The sequence below is a fragment of the Notolabrus celidotus genome, chromosome 12 (genome assembly GCF_009762535.1).
Source record: "Notolabrus celidotus isolate fNotCel1 chromosome 12, fNotCel1.pri, whole genome shotgun sequence".
NCBI classification, from domain to species: Eukaryota; Metazoa; Chordata; class Actinopteri; order Labriformes; family Labridae; genus Notolabrus; species Notolabrus celidotus.
The window spans coordinates 9,518,032-9,539,900 of NC_048283.1; the positions used below are offsets into that span (position 1 = coordinate 9,518,032).

The 21,869-nt window shown below is 39.3% G+C and overlaps 1 protein-coding gene across 1 annotated transcript; it reads left to right on the plus strand.

Annotated features, from left to right (window-relative positions):
- Positions 1-1,627: 1,627 nt before the first annotated feature.
- rragca (Ras-related GTP binding Ca) lies at positions 1,628-21,455 on the plus strand. The gene is made up of 7 exons (XM_034698221.1): positions 1,628-2,031; positions 6,055-6,258; positions 7,032-7,231; positions 14,348-14,462; positions 17,086-17,228; positions 17,515-17,663; positions 19,526-21,455. Exons 1-7 carry the CDS (start codon positions 1,846-1,848, stop codon positions 19,678-19,680), a joined length of 1,152 nt encoding a protein of 383 aa, XP_034554112.1. The 5' UTR covers positions 1,628-1,845; the 3' UTR covers positions 19,681-21,455.
- Positions 21,456-21,869: the final 414 nt, after the last annotated feature.

Here is a 21,869-nt window from a genome sequence, read left to right on the forward strand (position 1 = left end):
CATTAAATATGCCCCGAGTCAAGTTGACCCAGGAACATTATTGCTGTCCCTAAGAAACAAACATAACAGGAGGGTTAACCTTGTCTTAGGTTACAAGATTTTTGTACTTCTTAATTTTTTTTATCACATGTGCACTGTTGATGCTACTATACAAAAGTCCAAGGTGCTTATATATGTATATGTTACCATATTGTATAATCCTGTGAATGCTAATAAAAAATAAATTAAAATAAATTAAAAAGAATACATGGGTGTATACACTGCTACGTTCTGTTTATCTAGAAATCGTGATTCGTATCTAAAAAGTATACCATGAAATATAAACTATGTTACCAGCAAAGACAAGTTTAAAATGTTCATCTGGAATCTAACAAGTGTGTTAGCTACAGACCGAGACATTGCTTGTGTTGCATAATGGTAAGCACAGGTAGAACAAGTGAAACAAATTTGAAGCACAGGTGTCACAGCTTAAACACAGCTACTCAAAATTGATCACACTTGTGGTTAATGATGATGTGAACCAATATAAGCCAGTACATATTAGTCATGCCTATTTGTTGTTCTTTTGTATTGACAGTTGATGTTATTGTTATTATTATATCTATATTTGTATTTGAATGCCTTATTGTTATGCCTTGTACAAAGAGAGTTTACCAAGACAAATTCCTTGTGTGTTCAAGCATACCTGGCCAATAAAGCTGATTCTGATTCTGATTCTGATTCTGATTCAGAGAGCACTGGTTGTTGAAGGTTGTACAATGGACAGAAATAATCTGAGATGCAGAGGAAGAGTGCGTGTAAGAGGTGGTCGAGGAGGAAGAGGAGGGGAGCGTAATCGAGAAAGACAAAGAACAGTAACTTCTGATGAAATCCGAGCTACTGTAATAGACCATGTTTTTCTCGTTAATATTTGTTGTCACTTTATTTTTACTGTATACAGGTGCTAAATTAAAGAGGATTTTTTCATTACTTTTGGAAAATTCAATTAGCCTAATGGGAACAATAAACATTATTTCTACAGCTCCATGTCCTGAGCTTTGTGTTTTCAATGTTTTGATGTAGTGTGTAATGACTGCTCAGTATGGTTTTAATTTTGATTTACTCGGGGTATGATCTGACAACATTGTTTGGGTTTGCAGGAAGAGTCAGAGGTTTGGTGAATGTAGTTTGAAATTTTGGTTTTGTGCTTATTGTATTGAGAAAAGCGTGGTGGAATGTTGAGAAATGTGTTGTAGCAATTGAGAAATACTGTAAAACAAAGATTTTTGTAAAGACATTGAACGCCTCATGCTCATTGTTGCGGATTTATATTGCCATCTACTGGTGGAAATAAAAAACACCACCATACCTACTTAAATTCCTCCGTTTTATAACAACAATTCTCAAATGTTTACCTCATTGCAGCAGATAAAGAGGTATATATGCTGTGTTATAACCACAAACTCAAACAACACAGTTGTTTTATTTCAAGGGTGAATTTGCTTCTTGTTTGGGTGAGAGGTCACAAAACAAGTCGGAGTACTAGTCAGGTGACAGCGTCAAACCTCACTAGAGTGACAAGGGAGCTCGACCAATCATATTTCGTATTTCAATTCAGACAGCCAATCAGCGTGAAGGGGGCGGGATCAGAGGGGGGAGTTTTTTTCAACGAAGAGGAAATCCTAAGGAAATGTGTGGGATCACGCTCGGTGTTTCCAAAGAAGCTTGGACATTATTGACAAACTCTTTTCATTGACTGACGTTAGTTTGTGGAGCAGACTGATCTTCAGATACAAACACGGGTGAGGTGATAGAGAAGTAAAACGGGAGGGGAAAGAGGGGGAAGCGACAGTCGTTTAGGTCAAAATGTCGATTCAGTACGAGGTGGAACAGCTGGCTGACAGCTACGGGGTGGCAGACTCGTTCCCCAAAGATTTCGGTTATGGGGATGAAGAGGAGGCCGATATCGAGGACAGCCCGTCGCCGTCCGATAGCAAACCCAGGATCCTGCTTATGGGTTTGAGAAGAAGTGGAAAATCATCCATACAGAAGGTAAGGAGGGAGGAGGGATGATCAACTACTAGCATTCAGAGCGAGCCTGCTCCATGCAAGTCAATGGGACGCTAGCCAAAATAGCTAACGAGGGACTTTAGCATGTCGTGAGTGATGATTCCTAACAAGTAGATTCAATCTCCTGCTTCACAAGAGGGGACACACTAAGTTTAAATCACCCTACACAGCTGATGACTAGCTAGCTTAAAGTGTTATCTGTGTAGCTAATTATTAACCAGGTGTGTGTGCATCTTCACCTTCATGTGGACACAAAGCAGCATGTGACTATTTGGTTAACAACTTGTCCAACATGCCAAATATAATATCTCAGTCCCACCCAGCTGTGAGGCACCACGCACGGGGCAGGTCTGATGTGAAGAACTCACATGACAGCAAAGCGACCACACCTTCACTGCTGCAAGTCGTACTAGCACTTAGTTTCAAATCAGTGCAGCAGACAGTCAGGGCACCTGCAGTCTGTGCAACATTACAACCCTTTGTTGTTGGGTTTTTAAAGGCAGGGCTGGATTCATTAGGAGAAAGGGACCCTGGGGGACATGCATGTATAGGGGCTCCATCTGGACCCACTGTGTTGAAATGATTACTGCTGTGTATCAGCACATTTATTTCATTACTAGTGCCACTACTACCTTCAAAGTGATGCCAATGTTAAAAGAGTGCAAAGTTTGATGCCCTTTTCTTACATCCTTGAATACCCATCATGTAAATGGTTTGACTTTACAGGTTGTGGATGCAGCCAAATGACAAAACCTTGCCCTTATTGGATGGAAATCATTTAAATCCTATATTTAATGGGAAATAGTGCAAAGGCAACATTTCAAATATTGAAACTGAGGTCGGACAAGGACAAACAAAGAATGGAAAAGTTACGCAATGCTTAAAAAAACACCTGGAGGAACATCTTGTTGATAATTAAGTTAAGTTTTGATAGTTTATTAACATGACTAGGAATAAAACAGGGCATTCCAGAGGGGCTGGGTCTCCGAAGTAAAGATAGGAATAGGTTCATGACTCTCTGAGACCGTGAGCAAATAGTTCAGCAATGTCAAAATAATAATTCAGCATAGAATTGCAAAGAGTTTGAGAATTCATTATCCAAAGTGAAGTATTCAGAGTATCTGGAGAGATCTCTGTGCACAAGGGGCAATGCTGAAAAGTAATACATGATTGCTCTGTAGTGGGAATCACTGCATGGGCTCAAAATAACTTTTAAAATCTGTTGTCTGTGAACACAGGTTTTTACTGCATCCACAAATGCAGGCTTAAACTGTACCATGCAAAGAGTATAAAAAATCTGATCTAAAAACAATGAAAAACTGTGCTGTGGTCTGACTCATCAAAATATCACTTTCTTTTTGGAAATCATGGACGCTGCATCCTACGCTGCAGAGAGGAGAGGGACTACTTAGCTTCTTATCAACACTGTCAAAATGTTATAATGGAAGCACTGTGTCAGATGCTCTACCTATGTCATGAACCTACTCCAAAATGTAAAAAGTATTACATTTTTTTGTTGTATGTGGGAACATCAACTGAACTATAACTTAATAAGAATATGTATCATGTTCACCTCATTCTAAATACAAAGAGACAAAGCTTTTGAAATTAGATTTTTTTCAAGCTTTGCTTTAAAAACCATGACCATGAATAGCCTTACATCACACCAGCTTAGGTGGTCCAGATTTGCCAACATTTGTAGTCTTACTATCAAATCAACCCGGGGCGCCCTAGAGCTGTTGCCCATTTGTCCTGATGGTAAACAAACATTGACTTGAAGGGCTTTACTTTTGCGTGATCATGATCTTCAAGTCTATCTCTTTCACGGCCTGTAGTTGAATAAAAGATGAGATGCAGTTGTGCTTTCTCTAATAGTTTATTATTGATGTGAAAATTCAAAGGGGGAGTAGAATCTTTGTGTCTATAGCGTGACTCTCCAGGAGTCTATCCTACAGATACTGCCTGATCTAATCATCTATGATGCACAAACCTTCACGTTCAGTTTATTGTTCTTCTACAGGCCACCAAAAACACGTGATCTGGCTTTATTGGTTCATTGGCCTGTGACCTCAAGTGCTTCAAGAATAACACACTCCCAGCTCCTTCAGCATCACCTGCTGCATCTTATCTTCTACCTGTTACTGTAGTCAGTGGACCAGGACTATGAAAAACCCTGAAGAACACTCACTTTCCTGCAGCTGCGGTCTTCCTGCCTGCTGTTTAGAAGCCCAAACACGCTGAATGTAGAGTGACACGAGTTACATCAGAGTCTGCAAAGTTTTGCCCTTTTACCTCCTTCTCTCCATGTGATGTCTGAATGATGACTTTCTGCTTTTATCAACAGTCAGAAAACCACAACTGGTGGCAGAGTCTCCTCCATGAGGACAGTATTGTTTTAAATCGGCACATTTGATGATTTATTATGCATATTCATCGCTGTAGCTAATGAAGAAAGGCCTGAAACAGATATTTTGTATTTATATTAAATTTTAAAAATGTATTTGTATACCTCATCATTAAATATTGTTACTTTTCACAATAGTTTTATAAGAAATTGAGATTGAAAAAATAAAAAAATGGCAAAAAACTGTTAAGTCCATGCCAGGTAAAGTAAATGTTAAATGGTCATTTAACTAACAAAATAAAATACTAAAGGTAAAAGGTGAGACAACTTCTATCTCTTAAGACCTCAGATTAAATATGTTAGGCTCAAGAGGAGACCAAAATACATGGATTTTTTTTTTTTTTAACAGAGAATTGGATTTATTCATCTTGAATTTTCACAACTGGTGGTAGAGTCTCCTCTATGAGGACAATATTGTTTTGTACCGGCACATAATATAATTTTTTTTACGGCAGAGGATTAGGGCCATTAAAGAAAATAAATAAAAAATGAAGGTCAATTTTTTTTTATTATTAATATTCTGTCTTTAATCTCAGAATTCTGACTTTTTTTCTCAGAAAAATAATAAAATAATAATAAAAATGGGACCTTCATTTTGTTTTCATTTGCCGTAATCCTCTGCACCCTGTAAATTATTTTAAAATTTATATACACATTTTTTTATACACAAGTTGTTTTTGTAGGCCTCATAATTAAATGTTACTTTTCACAATGGTTTTATGGGAGTAAAAAATATGCCAAAAACTGTAGTTAGTACATGCCAGGTAAAGAAAATAGTTAAATAGTGATTTAACAAACAAAATAAAAGACAGAAGGTAAAAAGTGAGACAAGTTCTGTCACTTAAGACCTCAGATTAAACATTCTGGGCTCAAGAAGAGACTTAAATTCTTGAAAATGATACAGGGAATTGAATTGATTCAACTAGATTTATTTATGTGAGTCCCAGGGATTTTGATACAAAAGGAGAAATAAATGCCCTAAAATATATCAGCTACAGTTACTGTAAGTTTACCTGTAAGTACTAACAGCATTAGTCATCTGTAACCTGTGTTTACTTTTTATGCACAGTCCAATTTATCTGTATAATACTGAATCAGATTAAATCAAAGTAAAAGCCTCATAAAGATTTGGAAAATTAATGTTATTAATGCTTAGTCGTCCAACTGAAGCTGAAGCCACAACCATCAACTCAAAGTTTGAGCTCCATAAAGCTGCACGGATCAGCTGGAGGGTAGATTTGACCTGTGGAGTTATGAGTGTAATCACGAGTTCACAGAAAAGACGTTGAATTATTTTGACTTGTAAATGTTTAGTGTGTATAATCTCTGGCCTCAGCCTGAGTTATCTACCTTCAGTAGATCACAAAGTTATCAAGTGTTTCAAGTGTGCTGCAGTCTTGAATAGTTGGTGTTTTGAAGCCTCACCTGGACACAGTGTTTTCTTTATGTGTTTATCCCTGCCATGAGGGAACAGTAGTTTCCTTAAGTCTAAAAATGTCTCAGTTGTTTTATCATAACCTGCTCTCCTACTGTTGGCTTTTTAACCTGGCTAAAGCTTTGTCAGAAACACAACCTTAACGAGTACTCCCTTCTCATTTCAGGTGGTGTTCCACAAAATGTCCCCAAACGAGACCTTGTTCCTGGAGAGCACCAACAAGATCTACAAGGACGACATCTCCAGCAGCTCCTTCGTCAATTTTCAGATCTGGGACTTCCCGGGTCAGGTGGACTTCTTCGACCCTACCTTCGACTACGAGATGATCTTCAGAGGGACCGGAGCTTTGATATTTGTCATCGACGCTCAGGTACAGAACAGGAAGGAGTGATTGATTTGACACACTCATGATAAAAACAAGAATTTGATATGTTCAACGCTTTTGGTGTTTCCTCAAACATAAATGATCCGCCATATTTAACCTTGCTGTCAAGTTGGTGTTACAAAGAAACGCTTGAGAATGAACTGAATGATGAACAGCCATAGCAAGAGTAATAAAGGACAATTACACACCATGGCTTTATGCCAGTTTTATCCACATGATCTTAAGTGCTTTCTAGAAGTAATCTCAGCGATGATGTTATCCACAGCTGATCTGATCACAGGGTTTATTTGTACTCGAGGAGGTGCATCAGATTCAATTAGTCTCAGCAGCTCGTCACACAGAGATTTCAGAGGAGACTCGGTTTTGTTTGGCTGTTTTGGAGAACAATAGCAACACATTTCCTCATACCTGCTGTGCCTGTAGCACTTGTAATGGACAGCATGGCCTGATTTTCCTCTTTATTTTATGAAGGCAATTAACTGCTGCAAAGTTATCACAGTGTATCTCTTTGGATGTAGAAAAAGGAGCAGGTAATAATCTGATGTTATTGTGAGGTATCTAAATGAAGATTAGTTAAGTTGTAAATTATGATCATGTTCATAATTTCAGTCATAAACAAGCTGTGCTCTGAAACTAAGACAGCAGGCCCTCTAAGCTGTTTGTCTCTGTAGAGATTTATTGTGTGCGTAGTCGTAGGATTCACTTTCTGAAGAGATGTATGCATCGCTCATGTGTCTGATGTTATTCCCTCCTCTTAGGATGATTACGTGGAGGCTCTGGGCAGGCTTCACCTCACCGTGTCACGAGCCTACAGAGTCAACCCTGAGATCAACTTTGAGGTGTTCATACACAAAGTGGACGGCCTCTCCGACGATCACAAGATCGAGACTCAGAGGGACATCCACCAGAGAGCTAACGACGACCTGGCAGACGCTAGCTTAGAAAAACTGCATCTCAGGTACATTTGAATCAACGTTATAAGAGTTTGCTTACATCTGCACTAGGGGTGGGCATTTCAATCCAAAATACTATTCCAAAATCACTGGCATTTATTCGATGATTATTCGGGATGAAATGTTAAAGCTGCTGTTGGTAGTCACAGAGTAAACATTTGTTCAGAGAGAGGGACTTTGAATGTCAACACTATCCCTCCCAACCAGATTTCCTCTTAGCCCCCAACACAGATCGGTGTGCGCAGTCATGATAGTGCCGGACTCATAACCTATCGGAGGACGTAGTAGGGGCCACCCCTTAACCAATCAGGAAAGAGGATTGGAGATTAGCTCTTATTGGTGCGTCATAACGGGAACGAGGGGAATAATAACATTGCTTGATACAAAGGCATTGGAAAACACAGAGATTTCGCAATAGTCTCAAATTACTCCACTTACCGATGAGTACAGGTGGGTATAATGACCTTTTCTCCAAACCCAGCAGAAAAAAATAATGTTTTTTACACCATTCCTACCAACAGCAACTTTAAGTTTAGACAGCAGCTGCAGGTGTAGACAGTAAACGTAAACACTCCATGGGACACCTGTCCTGTTGACGGTCGGTTTGAGTGGCAGTCGCATTAACCAGCACCGGGACGAGATGCTGCTAGTAGCAGGCACGGGCAGCGTCTGTCTCGACCTTCATGTCGGTGTTTCTGTGACGCAGCAGCGTGGCGTGTATGTTTACATTTTACAGCCATGCTTAGTCTCAGCAATTTTCTCCGTTTCTGAATCTCACACCACTACACGATGGATTTCCAGCCACTTAAGCTTATGTTTGTAATAATAATAATAAAAATAATAATAATAATAATAATAATAATAATAATAATAATAATAATAATAATTCATTTTATTTATAGCCGCCTTTCTGGACACCCAGGATCACCTTACAATATAGCAATAGTAAAAGCAACACTCAACAGTAAATAAATACATACATTAGAATAAAGCATACAATACTAGAAAAATGAAAGGGGGGAAGGGGAAGTCATTCCAGTCCCAAAGAGACGGATTAGAGTGAGTATGCCAGGTGGAAAAGGTGAGTTTTTAGGTGGGATTTGAAGGTGGTGGGAGAGGTGGAATTTTGTATGTCCAGGGGGAGAGAGTTCCAGAGGCGGGGGGCCGAGCGGCTGAAGGCTCTCAACCCCATGGTGGTCAAGCGAGCAGGTGGGAGGGTGAGTTGGATGGAAGAGGAGGACCTGAGACTATGGGTGGGTATTTTTGTATGAAGGAGGTCAATGAGGGGCTGAGAGGCTAGGTTGTTGATGGCCTTGAAGGTGAGAAACAGAATGTTGAAAATTATGCAGTATTTAATGGGAAGCCAGTGGAGTTGCTGCAGGACATGTGTGATGTGGCGGTGGAGGGGGTTCTAGTGATGATGCAGGCAGCGGAGTTTTGAACCAGTTGAAGTTTATGGATGGATTTGTCAGGGAAACCAAAAAGAAGGGAGTTGCAGTAATCTAAGCAGGAGGTGATTAGGGTGTGAACCAGAATGGATGCACTGTTAGGGGGAGAGAGACGGACGCAGGCGAGAGATGTTACAGAGATGGATGTATGCTGACCGGGTGACATTAGTGATGCAGGACTGGAATGACAGTGTACTGTCGAGGATGACACCCAGACTCTTAGCATGGGGGGAGGGGGAGACGGAGGAGTTGTCTTTTTCTTCTTCTTGTGTTATTATTTGTTATTTAGTGCAGTTAACATTCTTCATCTTGTTACTTAATGCGGTTACCAAACAGCTTTAAAACGCTCTATAGCCACCATCTGGCGTGAATACCATATTACAACCAGGACCAGTGAAGCCGGTGAAAAATTGTACTTTTAAAATGCGATAATATTCGTATTAACTCTTCGATATTTAAGAGGTAAAAGTATATTCGAGCATTAGAAAATCACGTCCCATGATGAAGAATTCTCACCCGAATTGCATAAACACCCTGTTTGGACAGTGCAGGTAATGGTCACTGTCACAAAATGAAATCAACAACCTGTCAAAGCTACCTGCTGATGTAATGGTTGCTCACACATGAGCAAGAGAGAAACATTCCCAAAGCTGTGCAGCAGGATTTTAAATCACCACACAGCTTACTGTAAAAAATGTTCTTCAGCTCAGTTTTTCACAAACTTGATCACAACATTCGGCTGCAGCTTCAAAACAAGCTCTGACAGCTCGGCACATAATTGATCTAAAAACTTTTAGATTTCCTGTCCCAGCGTGTACATGCCAAGCTAACCCGTTTTCTGCTCAAAGCTAACCACAGTAAAACCTTAATGTTACTGAACTGCAGAGCAACTCAAGGTGGAAAGACGGCTCTTTAACTCGATGGAGTGGACGAACAGGATCAAACCCATTACCTGGCAATGAAGATTTATTTTTAGCCCTGGATTGATTTCCTTTAACACACAACAGCAACATTTAAACAGCACAGTATCAAAGGAAAAACAGGCAGTACCTACCTTTGAGCACACAGCCGTCTCTCTGTACCTTAGTTTAACAGAAGTAATATCACAGGAGGACTGTTCTGCCTCTTATATTGGCATTCAGAGGGGAGAATAATCTCTCATTGTCTTTTTTTATTTATGGTTTCTATAATAAAGCAGAATTGTATCTTTTTTTTTTTTCATAAAGACACCCAAAGGTTTCTATTCCTATTTAAAAAAGAAGTAATCATACAGACATGGAAGTATTTTGGTTATTTGTAACTGTAGTCGACAAATTAAAGGCTCAATTTTCTGACAGTTTGTTCTGTTAAAACAGGTTGTGGTTTGTGCCGCTATAACATTACAAGGTGTTAACACGTCAGCACAGAGTCCATCCTGTCACTTCTCTTATTTTGTCACGTTTCTTTTCAGTTTGACAGTTTGTGGATGTAACAGCAGCATCATCATCAGACTGATTAAATCCCAGAGTAGGACTTTAGTCAGGATTGTTTCGAACAAGAAGTGAAACTCCCATGAGCAGTGGAGTTTTTTTTTAATGCTATAAATGTTACAGTTTGTGTGTCAGCTGTAAGATGAGAGACACAGAAAAAAAACACACTTCTAAGAAAGAGTTTGTCAGTCACTGTTAGTGATGTGAGAATGTTTAGTTTTGTGAGCTCATGATGTACAGGAGGGATGTGTCTCTCCTCTGTGAGATTCCTCTTAGACCTCCTAATGAAGAAACAACAACCTGAATGCTTCAGATACCAGAGCTGCTATGAACCCGTTTTTCAAAGGTCTAGAGGGCAGTAGTGGAAGGTTTTATTGTTTATATTCCTACATGATGTTTTCAGAGATCTGTTGATTAGCTTGTTGTTTCTTTAACAACATGTAAAAAAAACTTAGATGCAGTGCCATAAAAGATGATATCAGTATAAGGTGATCAGTCTATTAAAAGATCATCTGACTCAAATTGTATTTTTTTTATTAACTGACTTATTAAACTTACATTTTGCATGTTAGGTTTTTTTCTTTAGTACTTGTTTTCTCATACATATGTGCATTTTTGTTTTCTTGCTCTTTTACTATGTGAGTAGAATACTTTGATGTGTTTTTGCCTGATTTTGGTTAAAGTGAGAAGACTTACATTTTGGCTCATCCTCTAAGATGAGATAAGATAAGATATACTTTATTGGTCCCTCATTGGGGGAAATTCTTTTGTTACAGCAGCTTACAACACGGGACAGGGGAATATAACAGTCTACTAACATAGTTAAAAATATAATAACAATTGTAATAGTAATGATAAACCAAAGCTTAATCTGTAAGGCAACTGGACTGGTAGAAATTCTTGTTCAAGAATTTCTACCAGTCCAGTTGCCTTACAGATCAAGCTTTGGATTACCATGACCTGGATGACTGAGAACCTTCACAGACAGCAGTGATAAAGGTAAAACAGAATAGAATAGAATAAAAAATAAAAAATAAAAAATAAATAAAATAGTACAAAATATGGCAACTATTACAGATGTATACACACTATGTACACTTCTATCTGATAAATAGATAAGGGAAGTTATTGCATGGATAAAATTGCACCAGGTTATTTAAAAAAACATTCACAGTATTATTCTAAAGTCCATTAATCTGAACAGGCCTATCCCATAGTGGTGAAAGATGTCAGGTAGTGTTCAAAAGACCATAATAACAGCCTGAAAACATTTCGATTTCCTTTAATAATATAATTTTAATTACAATGTTATTTGTATAGCTACAAACAAAAAACGTCACAAAGTGCTTTACACAGATAAAACATACAGACAGTTTCAAAAAGAGATAAACAGGTGTCAATAAAACAGTGTAATTCAATTTCTATAGCTGGTAAACTATAATTAACCAAAAGCCTGTCTGAACAGGTGAGTGTTTAAAAGCTTTTTGAAAATATCAGCTGATTCTGCAGAACATAAGGGTGTGAGCAGGTCATACCACAGCTTTGGGGCTGCACCCTGGAAGGCTCTGTCACCATAGGTTTTTAGGTGAGTGTGTGGGACTGTTAGCAAGTGTTATGTTTCACCATGGCTGGTGAGGGTGAAGTAGCTCAACCAGATCATCAGATGCTAATCTCTTGTCCCCTATCACCAAGTCCAAGCCCTGCAGCTTTGTGGACAGAGCCTTTGCCAAATCTGCCCCAACTCTCTGGAACTCTCTCCCTCCACACATCCACAACTCTGACTCACTTCAATCATTTAAAAAAACACCTCAAGACCTTCCTGTTCAAAAAATCATACAACATATTACCTCCAGTCCCGCCTCATCTCTGTCCTTGTTCTGTTTTATTTATTTGCTATATTTTTCTTAGTATTATTTCTGTTAAGTGACTTTGAGTGTCAAGAAAAGCACGATACAAATCTGATCAATTATTAACTCAGTAATCTGGGGTCTGACCGTGTAGAGATTTGTAGGTGAGAATGAGAATGTTCAACTGGATTCTAAAGGTAACAGGGAGCCAGTGGAGGGATCTTAATATGGGGGTGATAAGAGACCGTATTTTTCACCTGGTTAATAATCTGGCGGCAGCGTTCTGTACTGATTGCTGGCGGTTGAGGGCGGACATGCTGAATGAAGTAAAGAGGGAGTTGCAGTAGTCGATGTGTGAAGAGATGAGTGCATGTATGAGCATTTCCAGTTCAGGGGTTGATACGACAGATCTCAGTTTGCTAATACTTCTCATGTGAAAGTAACATGAATCGGTAAGCTTTTTGACATGGCTGGCTTTGATAACAGTAAAAAAAAAAAAGAAACAGACAAAAACTCACATTTGAGAAATTGGAATCGTGATTTTTTTTTCTTAAGATGATGGTTCAAATACAGGTGCAAAATTCTGGGAATTTTCAAAGTTGGAAACTTTCCATGGGAATTAATGGGAATAAACTAAGAATGGACTTAATTGAAGGTTGGCTCTTAATATGAAACTTAAATATAGTTGGGGAAAATATAATTTAGCATAATCCTGACTAAAACAACCAGATTTCATGCAAGTTGAAAACAGGAGTACAGTTGAATATCTATGCTATTCCTTAATTACATGCACATAGCACACTGCTTCCTGCAGGGCTATTGAGACCGCGCCCCCTACATGCACTGTGCATTCCTCCATCACATGCAGATGATTCCTAGAATCCTGCAGAGGCGAGGCTTGAGAAGCTTGAGGAAAGATGCGTTTTTATTTGCATGTTGAATGGGACTTTTTTGGAGGGAGAGCGGCTCTTTTAACATTTTGAATGGGTCTTTGTTGGGATTGTATTTTTGTTAATTTTTGAATGGGTTGGGTCGGGGGGATGAGTAATATTTAACTCAACATTCATGTTTTTGTTCTTTAATGAAATAATTGATTTTTCAATAAAATATTTAACACTTGAGGAAGTTTTACTTACAAATAAATCTGTTTTAATTGTATTATTTTGGGTGGATGTCTGCTTATAACAAAACAAATATTTATGCTCGGATATGATACCTTTCCCTTGAATTACTCTCAATTCCCAGTTAATTCACATAAATTCCCATTAATCCCCCAGCTTAACCTCCCATGGAAATTTACTGGAAATGTTTCACCCCTTTGCAATCCTAGGTTCAATCAATAAATTCATGATCCAATGCTTGGCAATTAGATGTCTAGCTGATAACAAACAAATTCATGTACTTCTTTTGGTAAAGTAATATTTTGGGGCTTTTATACCTTTTATTCAGAGAGAACAGGACAGTGGACAGAGCAGCTAACCAGGGGAGAAAGCGTTGGAATGACACTTGGAAAAGGGACTGCAGGCTGGAATTGAACCCAGGCGCAACCTAACCACTAAGCTAAACCCTTTACCCTCGTGTACTTCTTTTTGCAGCTCTATAAAACACTGCTAAAAACGTAAAGTAGAAATGTGAGAATGGACAGCCATAATTTGATGCAAATAAAACACAGGATCACACAAAATAAATAACAATAATCCTTTTTTGCAGCGCTGAGCCGGAGACATTCTTCAGGAGCAGTAAATATGTTGCGTTACAACATTAAACAGTCTGTCCTGTCTGACCCCAGTCAGCTCCTCAGCAGCTTTACTGTTGATGTTTGGGCTGCGCTGGCACACACAGCTCTGTGTTTTATGTGAGGTGAGATTGTTGTTCGTTCCTGTCAGACTGGATATTTAGAGGCGTAGAGGAGGTTGGTTTTTTTTTTCTCTCCCTGCCTCATGGTGCCTTATGATGCTGCCTCTGCTGCAAAGCATCGTGAAGTTGAACTCCTGCCAAGTGTTTGCTAACAGTCTTATTTTGCTAAACGAAGGGATTCCTCTGGGTCTGACCTTTTATTTATTTATTTATTTATTTATTTATTTATATATCCCAGTGACCAAATCCATCAGTCATGTGTACTGGAGCCATGTGGAGGAACATTTTTGTCAATATTTCATTCTTACTGACGTGTTTTTGTGGCGATAATCAGCTCTTTCTTCCATGCAGCGTCCATCATGTGATCTTGTGACTCTTTGTATTCTAACCTGCTTTCATGTGTGTTTTCAGGAAGTGAGAAGTGTGTCCTATTAACAACTGCTTACTCACTTCCTTTTTTTTATATACACTTTTTTTTTTTCTCTCTCTCTGTCATTCAGCTTTTACTTGACGAGTATTTACGACCACTCCATCTTCGAGGCCTTCAGCAAGGTGGTGCAGAAGCTCATCCCTCAGCTCCCCACTCTGGAGAACCTCCTCAACATCTTCATTTCTGTAAGTAAAGAGCAGACACAGTCACTGTGTGTGAATGAGTTGTAAGATTGTCATTGACCAGCGTGATTTACGTGTGACAGGCTGCGTGATGTGAGTCACTGCCAGCCCTGATGCCACTTTATGGTCAGCAGTTCCTGCAATCACACTGCAGTCCTTGGTTTTACTGCCAGGCTGTGGATGATGCAGGAGTTTTATCACAAACACACCCTTAGTGATACAATCTGAATTATGCTAGATAACCCCAAAAACACATGCTGGGTGTTCACTTTTTGGGCATTTGGAAACAATACCATGCATTCATTTCCTATTGTTAATTTCTGAAAGAATAAGGACATTTCAAAATAACAGACAGTGTTTAAAACTACATAGTCTCAACTAAGGGAGAGCATTTCAAGCCAAAACCAAAATCACTGCTTACTATTCACAAATCTCTTCTCAAGACACTTTTACCGACTTGTTTTAACGTGACTTCCCCCTTTTAATTGCTTATTATTTTTTATTTTTTATTTTAATTCTTCCATGTAATTAATTGGTTTTCAATTTATTTGATTATTTATTGTTTATTATTTCTTTTTTCATTTATTATTCGGCTGTTCTTTATCTATCCTTTTTCCATTTTCTATTTTCTCAGATGTGTTGTCTTCTTCTGAAAACCTTTTTATTTTCCTTTAATGATTTATTTATTTATTCATTTTTATTATTATTTTTTTTTTTAGGCTTTATTTTTCTTGTTTTTTTAACAAATATTTTACAAACAATACTGAGAACATAAGACAGACAGGGTCATCATCATGAGTGAGGTAAAATGCTAGACATGATATATCACAGTAAGGGACAGAGAGGAGAAAAACAAACAAATAAATAAACAAACAAATAGTGGGAGGGGTGGATAGCTGTGTTATTCAACAGCATGCTTGTCCAGTTCTTAAGTGTCTGAGAATTTCTTTCAAATCCTTAAGGTCCTGTCAGTTTGAGGTTGTCCAGAGGAGGCACAAACAAGGCATTTTCCACATATGAAAATATAGACATCATCACACATTCATATACGTTTTCCAGTTCATCTTTAAGAATTGTATTTATTTGTATTCATATTTATTTATTTATTCATTTGTATTCATTTTTATTTATTTTTGTTTTGTATTTATTTATTTGAAAAACCTCCTTTAACAATGATTTATGGTCTACTGTCTCACCATTCTATTCTCTTTAATTTGCATTTATTATTCTAAATCTTTTGTGCTGTATTTTTTTTTTCCATTGTAAGAATTTCTACACTCCTCTGTCTGTCATGTTTATTTTGTCATCCGAATCCTGCCATGCTTTGCTTGTTCAAGCACTTTCAAAACATTACATATTACGTTATTATTATTATTATTATTATTATTATTAATATTATTATTATTATTATTATTATTATTATTATTATTATTATTATTATTATTATTATTATTGTTCGTAGTCCCCGCCCAACCTGCAGACACAAGGAGAGACAGACACATTTATTGACTGTGCAAAGTAAGATATGCTAGTTAGGTCTGATAAACATGGATTTGATCCAGATATCCTACGTTTACATATAAAGTTTGCACATCACCTGTTTATTCATAGAAGTTCCTCTCAGAACTCTTTGGTGCTGCAGAATTCTGCGTTTTTCGTTGCTCTGTGTCTCACAGAGCCACACCCATTTTACCAGCAACTTGCACTTAGGCTTTCTTATGTCATTGGAATGTTATCATGTTATAATGGAGGTCTTTTGTTATGTAATGGCAAAAAGCAAACAGCTATCAGAAGTGCTACAACTACAGTCGGACGGTTGTACCACAATACAAGCAGGGGCTTGTAAAAGAAACAGAAACATTTTAAAGATGAGATAATAGTCACATGACCTATTCAAATCTTTGATTATTAGAATATTAGACAATAACGACTCATCCCTAATCTTGGCTTTAGACCCTTTTTCTTGTAAACATTTCACATTTCATCCTTTCCCAGGCGATCTTCTAAGCAACGATATAATGTTTCATAATTAAGTAATTCAAAGAGCCTCAAAGAGGTTTTGTTCTTCTCAGTGCCGTCAGACTCTGGCTCAGGAATGACTTGCAGTTTTTAGCTCAGATCACAGTACGTCGCTTGATATGGGATATTTAGAACATCTATATTTTTAGTCGTGCAGATGTTTGTTTGCACACGTCCTGTAAATCCCTGCATTCATAAGCTTTGTGAAGTGAAATGAACAAAAACCTTCACACTTTCTTTTTGTACAACTTCTTAATCTGCTGGTTGGACAAATGACGCCCTTTGAAGAAGTCGGCTTTACTTCACTTCTATAAAATGAGATTTCACTGTTGTCTGACGTTTAATAGACCAAACAATTAGTCATCAAAATACGACGCGCTAATTATCATTGAAAGAAAACATTAGCTGTGGCCTGAGGGAAGTCTCTGACAGTTTCCAAATTAGCATCATCACACAGCATTTGTCATGATATCGCCCACTCATATGTCTGACTATCAACATGCTTGTTTAATAGATATCAGATCCCTGATTCTCTGCCCACACCCACTTCTATCCCTGTCTCTTCTTCTTTCTGTCATCTGTCTCTTCTCGTATTTGTGTCTGACAGAATTCAGGGATCGAGAAGGCCTTCCTGTTTGACGTGGTCAGTAAGATCTACATCGCCACAGACAGCTCCCCTGTAGACATGCAGTCTTACGAGCTGTGCTGTGATATGATCGATGTGGTCATCGACGTCTCCTGTATCTATGGGTGAGTGCATTCATCACTTCATTTATACAGCAGTAATAGAGGTGTATTTTAGCTTCTCCTGACATGTTTTCAGTTAAGTGTTGAAAGCATTAAAATAAAAGAGTTCGATTGAAGTTTTGTTTAAATCAACAAAATGCAGCAAAAAGAATTTCCTCTTGAACTTTCTGTAACTACCTTCAGTTCACCCATGTGTTGCTTTCATTGAAGCGTAACCTCATTAATCATTTCTCTACTTAATTAATCCACTTCCTTATGCTGCGATTCTTTTCACATTTACCCCCCCCAGCCTGAGGGAGGACGGCAGCGGCAGCGCTTACGACAAGGAGTCCATGGCCATCATCAAGCTCAACAACACCACTGTGCTGTACCTGAAAGAGGTCACAAAGTTCCTGGCCCTTGTCTGCATCCTGCGGGAGGAGAGCTTTGAGCGCAAAGGTAAACTGTCAGAGAGGTCCGTGGTCCCCCGCGGCCCGCTCGGCTTAAATTGGCTAAAGGTGATGTGGCCTTTAGTCAGGTTTGTTACATTTCTTCCACGGGTGAATGAAGTTCAAACAAGGGGAGCTGTTCTGCTATTAAGTAGATTAAAGGGAATTCTAGTGACTGCACAAACTTAAGGGGACAGATTTTGAGACAAAGGGTGAAAACGGTTGCAGAAGACGCCAAGACAGCCTGAATCGTTGCCCAGGGATCTGAAACTCTGGATCCTATATTTCTTATAAAGCAACTCGGTAACATAAAAGCATAAATTCAGAAGTCTGTCAGACTCCAGTTCTAACACAGACTTTTTGGCGGACAACGGCAGCTTGTCTCCTCTGACAACCGCTGCTTTGCCTTGGAATCCATCAGTCTCGTTTATTTTTTTGCTGCAGGACAATGGCGGAAACAGGATTGTTTTTTTGTTTTTGTTCACGGCAACCCCGCCCCCCATCCCTCGCCCCTGATGTAAGCAGTTCTAGACCAGCAAAGAGTTGGAGCCGCTCTGGAACCTGTTTTCCTGGCCAGGAGCCGGTTCACTCACGGCCTAAATGTCCTCAGAGGAAAGATGCCTTTAAATTATAACCATGTAGGTTTGAATATACAAAGACAGATTGGAGACATATAAAAAAGTGGGATTGTCTGCAGCCACAGACACCTCTGTAATGAGGCAGCAGTCATTGCTGCTCCAGGGTTAGGGTCCTTGCTGTACTGGAAGCATTAATTCATAATTTGGCTCTTTATTTTTACTGTCCTAATGGCGCCGTCTCACAAACTCACCAGACCCCATCATGAAAATGAAATTGTAGATGCTGACTTTAAGTGGCCCCCGTACAACATACACTATATGGACAGAAGCATTTGGTGATTGAATTCAGGTGTTTCAACCAGACCCCTTATCTCCAGTGAAGAGCAATCTTAATGCTTCAACATACTAAGACATTTTGGACAGTGCTATTCTTCCAACAGTTTGGGGAAAGCCCTTTTTAGTCACAAAGCAAGGACTATAAAGACATGGTTTCATGAGTGTGGTGTGGAAAAATTTGACTGGCCTGACCTCAACCCCATCGACAAACTGGAATAGAGATTTCGAACTAGGCCTTCTGCCTGACCTCATAATTGCTCTACAGAATGAACGGGCACATATTCCCACAGGAACACTCTTGTGGAAAGCCTTTCAAGAAGAGTGGAAGCTGTTATAGCTGCAAAAGGGAGACCATATATTAAAGTATATCAATCAATCTTTATTTATATAGCGCCCAGTCACAACGAACGTTATCTCAAGACGCTTTTACAAACACAGCAGGTCTAGAACATACTCAATTCTTGCTTACTCAAGTCCCAACATCAAGACAGGATAAGATCTAGTTCCATCTCACAGGCAGGACTCAATCTGACCTCGTCTTAATCCACCATGAGCATTGCACCTCACAGTATTTAGCAAGTTACAGTGGAGAGGACGAACTTCCTTTGACAGGCAGAAACCTCGACCAGAACCAGACTCGTGTTGGCCATCTGCCTCGACCGGGTTGGGGATAGAGGAGATATGTATTTAAACACAGTGTGATTGCAGTTTGTGTAGGTGTTATGGTCAGGTGTCAGAATGCTTCTGTCCATATAGTGTACATGGGACATCTTTGTATTGATTAGGACCATGACCCGTTCACACTGTGTTTTCATGGTTAGAGAAATAATGTGAAACGAAAAAATCTGAATTGAGCCCTGATGTTTGTTTCTGTCCAAGCAAAGCTGCATTGATGTAAAAACCTACACACATGAATGTGTCAAAATACAAACCTTTTGTTTCTCCGTTGCCTCCTCAGGATTGATAGACTACAACTTCCACTGTTTCCGGAAGGCCATCCACGAAGTATTTGAGGTTGGAGTTTCCACCCAGCGTCCAGCGGGCTCCCAGGCAGTCGGCTCACCCTGCAACAAGGCCGTCGCACTGAACGGCACGCCGCGCAACACTGTCTAGACACTGATGCAAAATAGAAAAATAAAAAGACTGAAAAAGAGATGAAAGAAGAAGAAAGGGCAAGGGAGCCTTTAATAAAGGAGAGACTACTAAACTGGAGCTCAACCGGTGCGCATAACAACAACATCCCCTGCTCCCAGCACCCAAAGGACTGAGAGACGGCACTGGAGCACAGCAGGGACGGAAGGGAAATTCAAGCATTCGTTTCAGGAAAAATGCAAAGCACTGTGTCGGCTGTGAGGAGGTCTAAAGAGTAAAAACTGCACCTGGACAGGGACAGGTTCAGGATCCTTCTTTGGATTTCCGAAAGTGGTCAAAGTCTGTGATGATTCGCTGCTGCTGGTCCCTCTGAATGAACAATGCGAGGAGGACAAAACACACCCGTGTCGTGACCTCTCTCTCTCTCTCTCTCCATGGACAAACTGTGATGTCAGTTTTCAGGAATCTCGTGATGAACCCACCCCGACCACTTCTGTGCTGATTTAAAGATGGCGGACATAAACTGCTGGTTGTAACCCACACATGTTCAGAGATGGCCTTATGTAGATGAAGCTTGTCTGCAGTGCAAGCTTTCTCTCACCACCACTCACCTCACCCTACCTGAATGCTGCCCGAAACTCGCTTTTTGGTTTCACTTGTGAAGGGAAAACAGACTGAAAAGGGATCGTGCTGTCCATCTTAGTCTTGTGTGTGTGTGTGTGTGTGTGTGTGTGTGTGTGTGTGTGTGTGTGTGTGTGTGTGTGTGTGTGTGTGTGTGTGTGTGTGTGTGTGTGTGTGTGTGTGTGTGTGTGTGTGTGTGTGTGTGCTTGCGTGAATGCAGGTATTTGTGTGTGTACATGAGGTGGTTTTGATGAGATCCCAGACAGGGCTCTGTCTGTTCTGGTGAAGGACCTTTTACAGAAAGTTTCTCAATTAACAGCAGCTTAGCAGATTTAAACTCTTCTCAATCAGTGAAATTATCTTTTCTGTGTGTGCTCCACTGAAAATCAAACATGTGATTGACCTTTTAATAGGTTGTAAAAAGTAAGTTTGGCTGGAAATTTGGCAACATTATTTGCAAAAGCACTGCCAAAATGTTGACACGACTCTTAAGCGGTGACATGATGAAAACTACATGAAAGAAATGTATCAGGTCTGGCTGAGCGGCAGGACTGACGGAAACTTAAACGGTGATGATATGAAGAAAACATGCATGTTTTCCACACACAGCGTCAGTCCTGCCCGAATAATTATGAACTAATGTTTCACACTTAGTTTGGCTCTTCAGCAAGATTCACTAAAAATGTACCCATTCCAAGCATGCATACATGGATGTGTTGTCAAGTTGTGTTGTTCTCAATCATAATACTGCTCATTGTACTCAAAGAGTGAAAATGGAACTAACCATAATTTACACTGATGGAAGAGACAAAGACCAAATTTCATTACTTGCAACGTTACAGTGACACCTGAGATGTCCACGTCTGCATTGTCTGTTCTACCAGGGATGAGAAATGGAAATCTGAGGACTAAGAGCCTGAGTCCTGAAGCTTGTTTTCATGTTATCAAGGTAACTTTTGCCTGGTTCACTTTGTCTCAGATTCTTAAGTGTTCTCAATCAGCAAAGTTATTCAGGTAACTATCTGAATTTGCTTCATGAAACAGGCCTAATATCTTTTAAACCCAGTCATTATCAGTCACCTGAAAATAAACACTTGCACATCAGAACTGTGATGGATGATTGATTTGTGTATCGTGATGCTATCTTATGTGGAAATAAATGAAATTTACATTTAGTGTTTGTCAGTTGAATGATTGACCATAACCCTTTGACCTTCTGCTGCATGTGTTGGCCCCTCTCTCATTAGGTCATTGTCAAAACAGCCCTGATCTGACAAGACATGGTTTCCACTAGATCTCTGAAGGCAGGGGAGATTCTAGGATCGGATGTTTAGGGGTTCTGTGCACTCAGAGATACATTTCACTGTTTTGTACAATTTAATGCAATTTCATTCCCACATTTGTGAATGAAAAGTATAACACTTTTTGGGACAGTCTGTGACTAAACCATCAAATCTGATAAAGGTTATTTAAATGCTGAGCCACAGCAAAAGAGAAATGGATTGGAATCATTAAAGAAACATATGGTAACCCTGATTTCTGGGGAAAACGACTCATTTTGATACAGCAGCTCCTCAACATATACAGTT